This window comes from Pipistrellus kuhlii, unplaced genomic scaffold, assembly GCF_014108245.1.
Source record: "Pipistrellus kuhlii isolate mPipKuh1 unplaced genomic scaffold, mPipKuh1.p scaffold_m20_p_12, whole genome shotgun sequence".
In the NCBI taxonomy this organism is placed as follows: domain Eukaryota; kingdom Metazoa; phylum Chordata; class Mammalia; order Chiroptera; family Vespertilionidae; genus Pipistrellus; species Pipistrellus kuhlii.
The window spans coordinates 28,270,024-28,283,130 of record NW_023425427.1 but is presented as its reverse complement, the minus strand read 5'-3'; the positions used below and the strand labels follow the sequence as shown (position 1 = coordinate 28,283,130).

The window sequence follows — 13,107 nt, the reverse complement described above, 5'->3', positions numbered from 1 at the left end:
GTCCTGTCTGCACCTACGGCACACCAGGCAACATCTCGCGGCACACTAGTGTGCCGCGGAACAGCGGTTGAAAAACGCTGCTCTAGAGGAGTGATTGGCTTTTAACTACAAAGGTGAGAAGTTTGCTACAAACCCAAGAACTCAAGACCTTTTAGGACACTGGTGTCACCATTAGAGCAACTGAAAGCATTGGAGAGAATTTAGAAATGTGCTGGGTGTCTCTCTCTGTGGGATGGAAACAGAGACAAAGGATTGATTCTGAGGAAGAACCAAGTGATATACTTGTTTAAGACAGTTCAAGTGGACAGGAAACTGTACATAGAAATCAAGAGGTGTGCAGATGGAAGAAAACAAGAAGTTTATGTCAATTGTTATTTTCCCTCACACCTTTAATCCCCAACATGACTGTTAAACTCTTAGATGTAAAACTTTTGGGAGTTAGATTGGTTTTTAAATCCTACTGTTATAATACTGTCACCTCGGAAGATACATATCTGGGAGGTAATGCTTTTCAATAAAAACTAGGCCTAAAGAGGACACTTTATTTCGTCCCCTGAAAAGGCTGTTCCTTCATTACACACTCACCTGAGGGCCTTGATTGACTCCTGGGGTCAGAGGATTCCCAAGAACATACTTTTTAGCCCGCTCGACACTCCTCCGAACAAACTCATCGTAAATTGATTCTTCCACAAAAAGCCGGGATGCGGCTATACAGCATTGGCCCTGGTGGTAGAACAGCCCACGGTGTGCAAATTCCACAGCGTTGTCCACTGCAACGAAGACATGCATGTTAAAGAAGAAATATTTTCTAAAGATGATGCATTTTTATACACCTTTCTTAAAGGCGATCTGGTATTACAGAAAAATCATGAGCCATGTAGCCAAATATTGATTCAATATACTCCACTTCTTATCAGCCAGGTGACAAATTAACCTTTCTAATCCTTCCTGATTTTGAAATGACAGCAACAAGTAGTAGAATCTGAATAAATGTGGTGGTTGGCCTTAGTCCAATATGTCTCAGGGTATCTCACTCTTCTTAATATGATGCTAATATTTAAAGGTATGGAATTAAAAAAAAACAAAAAAACATCTTAGGGCTCCGAAATGTCAAACCATTAGTGCATCTAGAGTTCAACTGGGAGAATAGTAAACTATTGCAAACCAGAAAGAAAGAGTGTCTCTGTTAGACTTAATCTAGCATTATCACATTAGGACAAGCTAAGAGATTTTTCAAGAGTTAATTCTGGACTCTGATTAGGGCCTTACACTTTGACGTTAGAAGCAAGCCCCCTTTGTAAATTTCAAGGTCACTGGGTGACATTGCCGGACACCAGAAAGGACGGAGTGAAAAGTGAACAAGGGGCTTCTACTCACTGTCTGCGTCAGCAAACACAATGCAAGGGCTCTTTCCGCCAAGCTCCAGGGTCACCCTCTTCAGATTGCTTTTCCCCGCAGCTTCTTTGATCATTTTGCCAACCTGAAATGGAGCGTTACAAAAGAGGAGGCTTAGCCTGCTCTCATGAAGGCAGGCTTATTTAGCATTTTACATTTATATGGCTGGGGCTGGGGCCCTGTTCTTTAACCCTCTAGAAGGCCCACCTGCAGCCGGAGAGGCAGGAAAGTTAGGCTGGGCCAGCAACAGCATCCAGGGAGGCTGAGCTGCTGGCCTTTCAGAATGTTCATGGGAGAGCGAGCCCCAAATAAGGAGCTCAGGGGGAGGCTCTGCTGTGTAAGTTTTATAATCTACAGGGCAACATTACATTTTTTCATACAAATCACTGTAGCCTGATTTATATTTTCTATCATACACTGGGCCTAACCATATGCCAAGGCCTAACTGGTCCTATTTCTCATCAGGGAAAGGAATGAGCCCACTGAAAACAGCTCACTCCAGTCCTGATGAGTTGGTAATAGGTATTTCGTTTCCTCTCAGCCACATCTGCTTATGATCTATAAACATGCTTGAAGGTTCGAATAAGGAACAAATCATTTGAAAAAGAACTTTTGTTTTAAGGAAATGTCGGCTTAAAAACAGTTACATGAAACACACTTCTGACAGCTGGAGATGCAGACCTCCTTAACGACTGGCCTAAGGGAACGATGTTACCTCCGTAGAGCCAGTGAAGGCCACTTTGTCCACATCCATGTGGGAAGAAATGGCAGCCCCTGCAGTCGGCCCGTACCCGGGGACAATGTTCACCACGCCAGGAGGAAACCCTGCCTGCAAGGTGCAAAGTGAAACAGTTACGACAGAAACGAGAATAACATGGGATTGGAGCTGCCACTCTGTGTTGACTTTATGAGCTTCCATATCAAACAAGATTCACTTAAGTGATTTCACTATTATTATTATTATTACTATTATTATTTCATTTGTTCCCACTAAAATAACCCCAGTGGTTGGTTGCATTGTTGAGGGAACACTTCTTCTCAGGAGAAGTCCATGCTTGACTTTTATAGATCATTGCTCTAGTGATGGCTGTCTCAAATGACATAATAGTAAATCAAAAGGATAGTCTGTATAGAAGTGTCTGGCCAATTACTCACATAGAAGGAAAGCAAAAAGAAGGAGCTAAAAAGAATCCCACATTTTAGTTTCTACCTGTTGATTGTTCAGGGCATAACAAGTGGGGTACAAATTCCCATGGGCATTATGTGATCAGTACAATGTTAGATAAGAACTATCAAACATTCACGATTAAGGTACACAGATTGATTTTATTCCTAGTTAAATAATTACCAGGTAGAAAACAGTGTTGCAACTGACATGGGCACATTAAAATTCCATATTATTTATATCACAATGCCTCATTTCTTTAAATTTTATTTTTTCAATTACAGTTTACATTCAGTATTATTTTTGTATTAGTTTCAAGTACACGGCATAATGGCTGGGTAATCATATACATTACAAAGTGGCCCTCCCAATATTTCAAGTACCCAGGGCACCATACAATTATTGTAATATTATTGACTATATTCCCTACCCTGTGCTGTACATCCCTGAGACTGTTTTTTCAATTACTAAGCTGTATTTCTTAATCCCTTCCCCTTATTTTCACTGAGTTCTTCAACCCTCCATCTGCTTTCTCTTTTCACTTTTTATAATTTGAAGTGAAGAGTCTTTTTAAAATATGGGTTCAGTATTCCTAAATTTATGTTTCTAGTGTCCAAGAACGTACATGTAGAGGAAGCCACAATAGAAAAGAGAATGTCAACAGATCCCCTAGTGAGCAGATGTGTTTAAAAATAATGTGGCTCAACATGATGAGTAAGCGTATTGGCACAGAGGCCTCCAACCTGAGGATGAGCTATTTAGACAATTTGCAGAAACTCCAGACCATTAATGGCAGGTATAAACCAACATGAATTTCAACATTTTAGTGAAAATTGTATCAATTTTACTATGAATTTGCATTTATGAGAGTTGGAATCAAGAAACAAAAAAGTGAGGCGACTGCTTGACATGAAGCCTCTGAGTCTGGCGCCCTGTCTCCCTGTGGGCAGAGGTTCATTTTGGTTGATTGCCCGCGGAGCGCCCAGCCAGCGGCCATGCTAAATGTGTCTGCACTGGACAGGAGCCCTTGGCAAGCAATGCAGTTTACAGTAGCAGCAAATGAGGTCTTCCTATTGGAAGGCAGGACTCCTGAGTCTTGTGCATATTTTGATTTAGGAGACTTACCTCTTTTATTAAAGATGCCACGTGAAGAGCAGTGAGAGGAGTTTGCTCTGCCGGTTTGACAACCACCGTGTTCCCGCAGCTGAGGGCAGGCCCTATTTTCCAAATCAACATTACCAACGGGAAATTCCACTAGAAGGCAATAGGAAACAATAGAGTCATTGAATCGCTGAAAGCCACACTCACTAATCTGACTTCTACATTATACACTTCCTGTAGATGTTAAATAATAACTGTAGTAGGTTTGTTTAATCGTCAGGAGTATTCCAACTAAATTATTTGCTAAAAGCAACTCATAAGTGCTAAGGAGATCGGAAGAAACTGGACTGAGAAGAGGAGCACGAGGGGACCACAACATATCAAGTGATGTTATCCTGAGCTTTTTCTACCATGAAAAAAAAAAAAAAAAAAAAACCCAAAAAACACCACTGCATGGTTTGGAAATCAAGCATTACTTCTAAACATATTATAAGTTTTATGTAAGTGTTTAAAAATGTGGTTATTCCTCTGTCTGTATGCAGATAATCTATTATAACTATTTACCCAATAACATTAATTAGTAGCATTTATTTCTAAGACAAATATCTTTTTCAAGACAAAAGCAGTTTAGGGTCTGAAATGCCGAGAGCTTGGTTCACATCTTAGTTCAACCACCAATGGGCCATGTGAATTCAGACGAGTTGCATGCTCTCTTAGCATGAATTCGTCATGTCATTTATGCATGCTAATACGCATCTTCTCTATCTCGGAAAGTTGTCCTGGAGATGGATGGAGAAAGTGGGCCAAGTACTTAACACAGTGACTGGTTCCTCATAGGCAGGCAGTAATTATTAGCTATTAGTTGTATTAGAGATTGTGTTGTTTTATTGGAATTTTTGAACTAAGAAGAAATTTCACTCAAAACGTTGATATGTATACATTATATACATTTCAATCTCACTGAAGCAGAAGATAAGTCATTGCTACTTCCTCCTTTAGGAACTCTGGGGCATTTTATCATGTTTTATTTGACCTTTTAAAATATGATGTTAAAATGCAATCTAGATAGTTTCCTATTTGTGGGGCTCAAAAGAAAAATCTTCATAATTCTGCTTTAAAATACTAGCTTCTCTATCAGGAATTTGAAGTATCAAAGCTTCTTATGTAAAGGGAGGCTATATTCCATACAGTGTTCTGATAGTTTCTTCCATTTTAACTTAAAAAATTCACTCAGGACTTGAAAAGAGTATATAATGCTGCTTTTTAAAAACAAAGAGCCTCAAAGAGTATATAATATGGCATTAAAAAACACACACAAAACACCATTGAGTAAAAGGTCAAGTTTGTTGATGTTGTAATACTGAAACACACTCAAGAGATATGCAGGATATAGACAGATTTCTAGATTGTGTAATACATTTCCAAGGAATTTAGTCACAAAGAGACACAAGTTCAACAGTTACTACATTTGTCATATATTTGGCAAACATCTAACCATCCATTTGTGCTGGAGAAAGCCTCATTACCAAATGAAATACAATTAGAACTCGTTTTCTGTTTAAGATCGAAAATTAAATAGACCAACTTACAGGAATGATTTGGCCACACACACCAATAGGCTCATGTCTTGTGTAAGTAAAAAAGTCTCCATCTAGGAAATAAAACACATTATCATTTACATATAATGTGACTGATATTCATGAAATGTTAATTTGGGGCGGATGCGGGAGAAGGTATAGACAGCAATAATAAAATAAGAAGATATCTCTAACTATTTGCAAAATAAAAATTCGAGCTATCAAATAGCATATTTAAACTAAATATTTATTACTGAAAGCATTACATATGTCTCCCCCCACCCCATTGACCCATACTAGCCTGCCCCCATCCCCCACCCCAGGCTTTCACACCCCTATTATCTGTGTCCATGGGTTATGCATACATGCATACACGTTCTTTGGTCTCTTCTCACCACTGCCTTCCCTCTGAGGTTCTACAGTCTGTTCTATGCTTCTATGTCTTAGAATCTATTTTTCCAGCAGTTTATTTTGTACATTAGATTCCACATTTGAGTCTTACATAGCAATTTGAAATGAGAGAAACCATAAAACCAAATTAGGCCAAAGCCAAAATGCAAAATTGGAAAATATCTGAAAGACACTTAATTCTCTCTCTCACCATGCAGGAAGGCTGTTTTCTAAAGCATCCCTTTTCTCCAAGTTTCCTTTCTTTCATAAAAAAGAAGTAAAAAGTGTGTGAAAGAACTATTAAAGTTATGTTTCTGGAAGCTCTAAGCTCTAAAACAGGCGTCTTCAAACTGTGGCCCGCAGAGGAGTCTGATCCGGCCCGCCAGGTTTTTTGGGCAGTGAGCGCAGCCGAGGTGTTACAGTAGGAATTAGTAGTTCATATAGTCCGGCACTCCAGCTCTCTGAGGGACCGTGATCTGGCCCCCACTTTAAAAAGTTTGAGGACGCCTGCTCTAAAATGATGGAAACAGCCGAAACCGGTTTGGCTCAGCGGTAGAGCGTTGGTCTGCGGACTGAAAGGTCCTGGGTTCGATTCCGGTCAAGGGCGTGTACACTGGTTGCGGGCACATCCCCGGTGGGGCGTGTGCAAGAGGCAGCTGGTCTATGTTTCTCTCTCATCGACGTTTCTAGCTCTCTATCTCTCTCCCTTCCTCTCTGTAAATCAATAAAATATATTTAAAAAAAATAAAAAAATAAAACGATGGAAACATTTTTAAGTAATATAATTTAAACAATAAAATTGAAAAGCAGAATTAAAAAAATCTCAAGAGCAATAAATCTTTCCTACTAGCATGTCCTAATTTGTTTTTTCCTACCAAACAATAAAAGCAAACTCTTAATCCATGAAAAGAAAGGTCCAACATACATTTCTTTTCCATTTGGACTTGACTGCTTTGGACTTTTCCATTTGGACATATGCCTCAGAGTTTGAAGTGGCTGTCCTGAGGTTACATTGTGCGGTGTATTCTCTGGCCCAGTTCCCACAAAAACTTCCTGGCTATCATAGCAAGAAGGCTCCTTATCAAAAGCTATTGGCACTTTAACTGACTTTGCCCATTTTGTCAAAGGATTAAGTAAGAGTTTCTAAAATAGCCACATTTCTTGGTATCACCAGGCTTTCATTCTCCCCTTTTAACTTCCTGGCTCTCACTTCTAACCTGCTGGACACTCTAATTACATTGGAAACGCTCATTAGGGCCAGCCCTGGAGGGTGCAGTATTTCTATAGTCAGTAAGTTTATATGAATCAACTTCTACCCATCATGTCTTCCAAAATGATGCTTTTTAAATATTCCTATCCCATCATGTGCATAGTATTTTAGTAAACACTAACACACACACTCTTCACTCACACCAATTCTCAAATCAGGCTATAAAAACAGTCCATGTGTGAACTGGTTTGTTTAATTAACCTGATATAACTAAGCTGAGACCAGCCACAGATGATCGAAAGTGACTCACACGTGACATGCAAAGTGTCTTAAATAATTACAATTTAGAAAGGGTCTAAGAGCCTCCAGGAATAAAACCTACATAAATAATTTCAGTGGCCCTCTTTGAAAAGTTTGGACCCTTAGAAAGAAAATTGCCTTAAGTCAGTAATTCAAGCACAATAATGTTTCCATTTTAATATTTTCTAGAATATCTATAGTGTTATCTCCTGCACGGATTATGCTGAAACAATTTTAAAAGCCACATGATGAATTGTAGCCGAACTTCCAGGTTCAGAACTGCATTGTCTCAAAGTCGGGAAGACTGATAATTTTGCCTTATTTGGTTCACATCTTTAAAGAGGGTGTTTGCAATTATTCAGCTCTACAGTCATCTCCTCAGAGCTACTTACCAATAGGTATTGTGCGGCCCTGGATCTTGTCAGCCCACCCTGCACAGTAGCGCAATGTCTTTATGCAGCCTCCTAAATCCATCAGATATGCGTTGGAAAATAGTTTCCCACCATTCATTGCTTCCATTGTCTGGGGAAGAAAAAAAAAGGATCAAACCTCAAATCTAAACTTCCGTAAATTTTTAGATTAAATATATATAGTTAATATTTTGAATAATGATGCCCTAATACATTCTGGAAATAGAAGTCATCTTGTTTACTAGTAACCTCCTTTAAAAGGAGACTGAAAAAGGAGGTAAGATGACTTGCTTTGATTTGCTTAAGGTCACAGAGCAAGATCTAGATAGAAAGGTTAATAAGATTCTGGTTTCTAAACCCTAGGGCTCCTTCTGTCCCATTCTGAATGTCCTCTAACTCACCAACTTTCTAGGAAGTGTCATAATTTGATACACACAACCAGTCTCCTTAGACAGTTCAGAGTTCCAACAAGATTTCACTGTACAATACAAATGTGGCTGACAAATTTTGTGTCAGTGGCTATTAGTGATGCTTCAATATTTACTTTTAATTTTTGCATTCCATCTGCATAGAAGCAATTAATTCACACAAAGTGAAGAGGCCCCTGGATCTTTCATCTATGAGTTTCTTTAGCAGAATTTTAAATTGTGAAACTCCCAGTTTTGCCGTTATTGTCATAATTCTTTTTTTTTTTAAATATATATGTTTTTGTGGATTTTCAGAGAGAGGGAGGGAGAGCCAGGTAGAAACATCAATGATGAGAGAGAATAATCGATCGACTACCTCGTGCATGGCCCACATTGGGGATTGAGCCACAATCTGGGCATGTGCCCTGACTGAGAATTGAACCATGACCTCCTGGTTCATGAGTCCACGTTCAACCACTCAATCACACTGGCCAGGCTCATAATTATTGTTTTAATGGTCAGGCTGTAAAGTTCAACATTTTTTAGTCTAGTGTCCTAGCATTTTCAGGTGACCGCTCTCCTCTTTTCCTCCCTTCCTTTGGAATTTAATGCTCTCTGGGGCAGGAAAATACAGATGATAAGCTATTAAATCTTTTCCTCATGTATAATTTGTCTTTGCCTTATATTGCACACCATCTCAAAATTCAATTACACATGCCTTTTGTATGCCTATTCTATTTCCCCCCTGAGGATCTTATGATGAGGAAAACATTCAACTCTCTGTAATCCACATATCAGATAATTCAAAGAAGCCAATTTTGGCAAATTCTTTCCTCCTACAGGACGTTTTGGTTAACGTAGTTTTATTTTAAACCCTTCTAATTGCATAGTTTTATATATTTTGAATCTTTGAGTAATAAATTGTGTTTTGAGGAACTAGGATTGCTAATGTTGACTTTTTAAACAAATGTAGGCCTCTTTGTTACTGTTAGTTAAGAATCTAAAAGTAATAAATATTTACTCTGGAACCTGATCTTGTATTGGTTTGTGTTAAATTGGCTTCACTGTAACACCCAATTGAGAAGAAAATGAGGAAGTAATTGCCCTATCCATTTTATGTGCTTACTCATCTAACTGTTAAAATGTTTTTTTAAAAAGTAGTATACATAAAATAATTTTTATAAACACATGAATAATTGGATTTTTTTCTTTATTCCTCACCTTTTCACCTGTATAAAACACGTAATGTAATCAAGACCATTGTAAGCACACTCATTTCAAGAAAGGAAAAGGGGGGCATTTATTAAGTGTCTTGGAGGGCTAGATTAAGAAAAAATAAGATTTAGAAATATTTTAGGCACCTTTAAAAAACTCTATACGATTTTCTACTTAAAGAGGTCAGTGGTCAAATAAGTTAGAGAAATTCATATATTTTTCCAGGATACATGGTACCTTGTTAATCACTCAGAAATTCCATAGTGAAGGAAAGAAATTTGTTTAATTTGCTTTAACTCGGGGCTTGCCAAAGTTTAGACTGTAGAATCTACTCTTGAAGTAGAAGTTAACATCATCCAGAACTGGAATACAGATTTCTATTTAAAAACAAACTCAATGATAATGTTCCTATATGAGAGCTGGTAGATAAAGTCTCTTTGATTTCTTTGCGGAGAGCATGTAGTGATCACCAAAATCAAAACAACTTGCAATCCAAACAATGAATGCTTTCTAGGGGTCTCACTAGCTGCCTGGTTTGGCTTGTACTCACTGCCAGCAGCAGACGATCTCTTTCAATTAAATCTGCCAACTTGTACAGAAGTCGTCCCCTGTCCGAAGCATCCATAGTACGCCAGGGAGAGCCAATCTGAAAGGCCTGTCGTGCAGCCTTCACTGCTTTGTTAACATCCTCCTGCAAGTCAAAGTTAATTCAATTCAGTAGGTTAAATATATTAGCAAATCTGGTGGCAATCTATATATATATATATATATATATTTGCCTAAGCAATTGTTCGACTGGTAGCTATGATGCTCACTGACCACCAGGGGGCAGATACTCAACACACAAATATGAAAACATGGAACAGACTGATGAATCTCAGAGGGAAGTGGGGAGTGGGGAGGGCAGGAAGAGATTAACCAAAGATCTCATATGCATACTAGAGGCCCAGTGCTCGGATTCATGCACAGGTGGGGCTCCTTAGCCTGGCTGGTGGGTATCAGGCCAAAACTGGCAGTCCAACATCCCCCAAGGGGTCCCGGATTGTGAGGGGGTGCCAGGCCAAGGACCCCATTGGTGCATGAATCCATGCACTGGGCCTCTCGTAAGCCTATAAAACAGACTAAGGTGCCTCACAAGCAGCCCCAGAGTGTCTTCATCAGCTCAAAGTCTATCACATTGTATCAACACAACTACTGTACATTGGGATTACACCTGCTGCCTGATCTTTAAAATGACTAGTTCCCCACACGTAGTTCATGCTTGATTTTGTAGGGCAAAAATATAGTATTTTAAGATCTCATTTGAGTACTTGCCCTATGTCAAGGAAGTTTCTAATTACCTCACACATATTAACTTATTTCATTCTCAATAATTTTATGAAACAAATATGTTTCCCATTTTACAGATGAAGAAACTGAAGCAAAGAGAGAGTTGTCCAAGGTGAATAGTTGAAAGTGGCCAAACTGAGTTTTACACGGAGGCTGTCTGACTGTGGAGCCTTGGCTCTTCACAATGTCTTTACAGTGCTTTGGTGACTTGGTTACCCAGAGCTCCAGGAAAAGCTCAAGATCTAACATGGTGATTATCCTCTTTAATCTCCGGGACGCTACGGTCTGTGCATTCTCTCAGGAAGAACCCTATTAAACCAGAGGTAGAGAACCTTTTTTCTGCCAAGGGCCATTTGCATATTTATAACTTCATTTGCAGGCCATACAAAATTATCAACTTAAAATTTATCCTGCTATATTTGGTCAAACATTTCATTAACTCACCTCCAAGGCCTTGCTTGGCAGGGCCAGACCAAATGATTTTGAGGGCCTTATAAACCCCCGGGACAGACATTCCCCAACCCTGTATAAAAGGGTGAATAAGAACTTTCTTTTCTTGTTGAAGAGGAAACTTTATAAACATATTGATCAATCCTTTTTGCAGCAGCAAAAAGGCATACAGGCATACAGGTAGTAAAAATGGCACAGAGAGGGTCTGCATGTGACAACTGCTCATTTCCCACCTGGGTACAAAAAGATGCTTTTGAATCCCTAAGTAGGTAAATAGTCAATTTCTTTTCTTTCTTTCTCTTTCTCTTCCTCTCGCTCTTCCCCGTCCCCCCTTCTTTCTTCCTTTCTTTTTGAAAACAAACAAACAAAAAAATTGCATTACTTCAAGTAAAAGTCAAATAAGTAATGCCACACTCAGTCTAGCCTCCTTGCCTTCACCCACATTGCCTTCATTCTCATTCTTTTTTCTGACCTGGGTTTAATATTCCTGTTCCTTCCTAGTCCACCTCGTTACACATTTTTCCACGATCACTCCATTCCCTACAGATTCTGCTTCATACCTCTTCTGAGCTTCTACCAGAATATACAAATTAAAAAAGTCTCCTCCTTTGCCATTATTATTTCATGTGTGTTTTTCTTTTCTTTTCTCCATCAAACCAGTTGCAAAAACATAGATTGCTTTTTCCTTTTTTTTTTTTTTTTTGTATACAGGTCTGGCCACAATCATAGCTATGTCTCTGGCCCACAGGTAGCATCTTTTGCAGAAGACAATTTTTTGAGACTCTGAGGGGGGGAAATTATTCTACATTAAAAATTATTAATTTTAGAGAGAGAAATAATCGATTTGTTGTTTCACCTATTTATGCATTTATTGGTTGATGATTGAATGAGAATTGAACCCATAACCTTCGTGTATAGGGATGAAGCTTTCCCCAACTCAAACCTGGCCACGGCCCTATACTACATTTTTTAAAGTTTCCCACAATTAAATTAAACCTCATTCAAAGATGACATTACCCCCTTGAGAGACATGGACTTCAAATTAATATCTCCTGCCTTAGGTTATGTTCAATTAAGAAACCTAAAACTTATAAGCCTGCAAATTAAAATAAAAACCAATGAACTATTTTTGCAGTATTTATTGCCATTCCAAAATGATTTGGGGTGAGAGGGAAATTTCAGAAGTGTAATCTGGTCTGATTAAGATGATATTTACAGAGTACAAGCAAACATTCTTTCACTATCATACATCATACAGTTGTATATCTCACTATGTCTAACCTGAGAGAATGATGAGTATATATAATAAAATATATGCATGACTACTTTCCCTTCTTGAAAAACATATATACTGTCATATTTTAGGTATTCAGTTCATCACAATGATTGCTTATATCTGGACATTGTTTTAAGCCATAGACTCTAACCTTTTCAAGTTATATTTGGAGGGCACTGTTTAAAAAATAAAAAAGGAAACCACAAGAACCTGAAATTGCCAGCATGATATGTGGATACCACAGCTTATAAAATATATGCTGTGATATGTTTAAACAGGTTTCTGTGACACAGCTTTCATTTTGACCCTCCTGCTCAGTGTTCTGCCATCAGCCTTAGCCAAATATGGTTTATTGTAGACATTCTGGCCTTTCAGAGGGACATGGAAAAATCTTGCTTTAAGACAAGTAACTCTGCCATAAGGAAAATACATCCCTCGAGAATGCTGCTATAAATAAGGATGTTCTTTGAATCATGCTCTACTTCTCTCACATCTTATATTTTATCTTGTGGGAACAGAAATGAAATAACGGCAGTTAACATATAGCATTGAAACAAAACAACCCATACATGTGAACACTGGTTCCTCATATATTAGCTATGCAAGCTTTGAGTCATCCATCCATCCATCCTTCCAACCATATAAAGATCTACTAAATTCTCTATTCTGTAGCATTATTATTATCAGGCTGTTAATAATAAAATACTGATGTAAAGAGATTGCTGTTTTGAAAATTCCAACAGACTAGAAGAAATTGTACAACAAAATAAGCACTGCAATATATTGCAAAATGTAAAAAGTATTCTGAAGTAAAGGTATTGTGATGTGACTTTTCTAAGCTTTAGTTTCTTATCTTTGAAATAGGAATGTTACCTCACAGAG

The 13,107-nt window shown here is 38.4% G+C and overlaps 1 protein-coding gene across 1 annotated transcript in view; it reads right to left on the bottom strand.

Annotated features, from left to right (window-relative positions):
- The window catches only part of ALDH1A1 (aldehyde dehydrogenase 1 family member A1), a 44,487-nt gene that overhangs the window by 14,369 nt on the left and 17,011 nt on the right, over nt 1–13,107 (bottom strand). The window contains exons 3-9 of the mRNA XM_036433795.2: nt 9,721–9,861; nt 7,531–7,660; nt 5,251–5,312; nt 3,686–3,814; nt 2,111–2,224; nt 1,378–1,480; nt 586–770 (exon numbers count right to left, since the gene is read on the bottom strand). Of these exons, the coding sequence (XP_036289688.1) occupies nt 586–770; nt 1,378–1,480; nt 2,111–2,224; nt 3,686–3,814; nt 5,251–5,312; nt 7,531–7,660; nt 9,721–9,861 (864 nt within the window). The remainder of the gene's footprint in view (nt 1–585; nt 771–1,377; nt 1,481–2,110; nt 2,225–3,685; nt 3,815–5,250; nt 5,313–7,530; nt 7,661–9,720; nt 9,862–13,107) is intronic.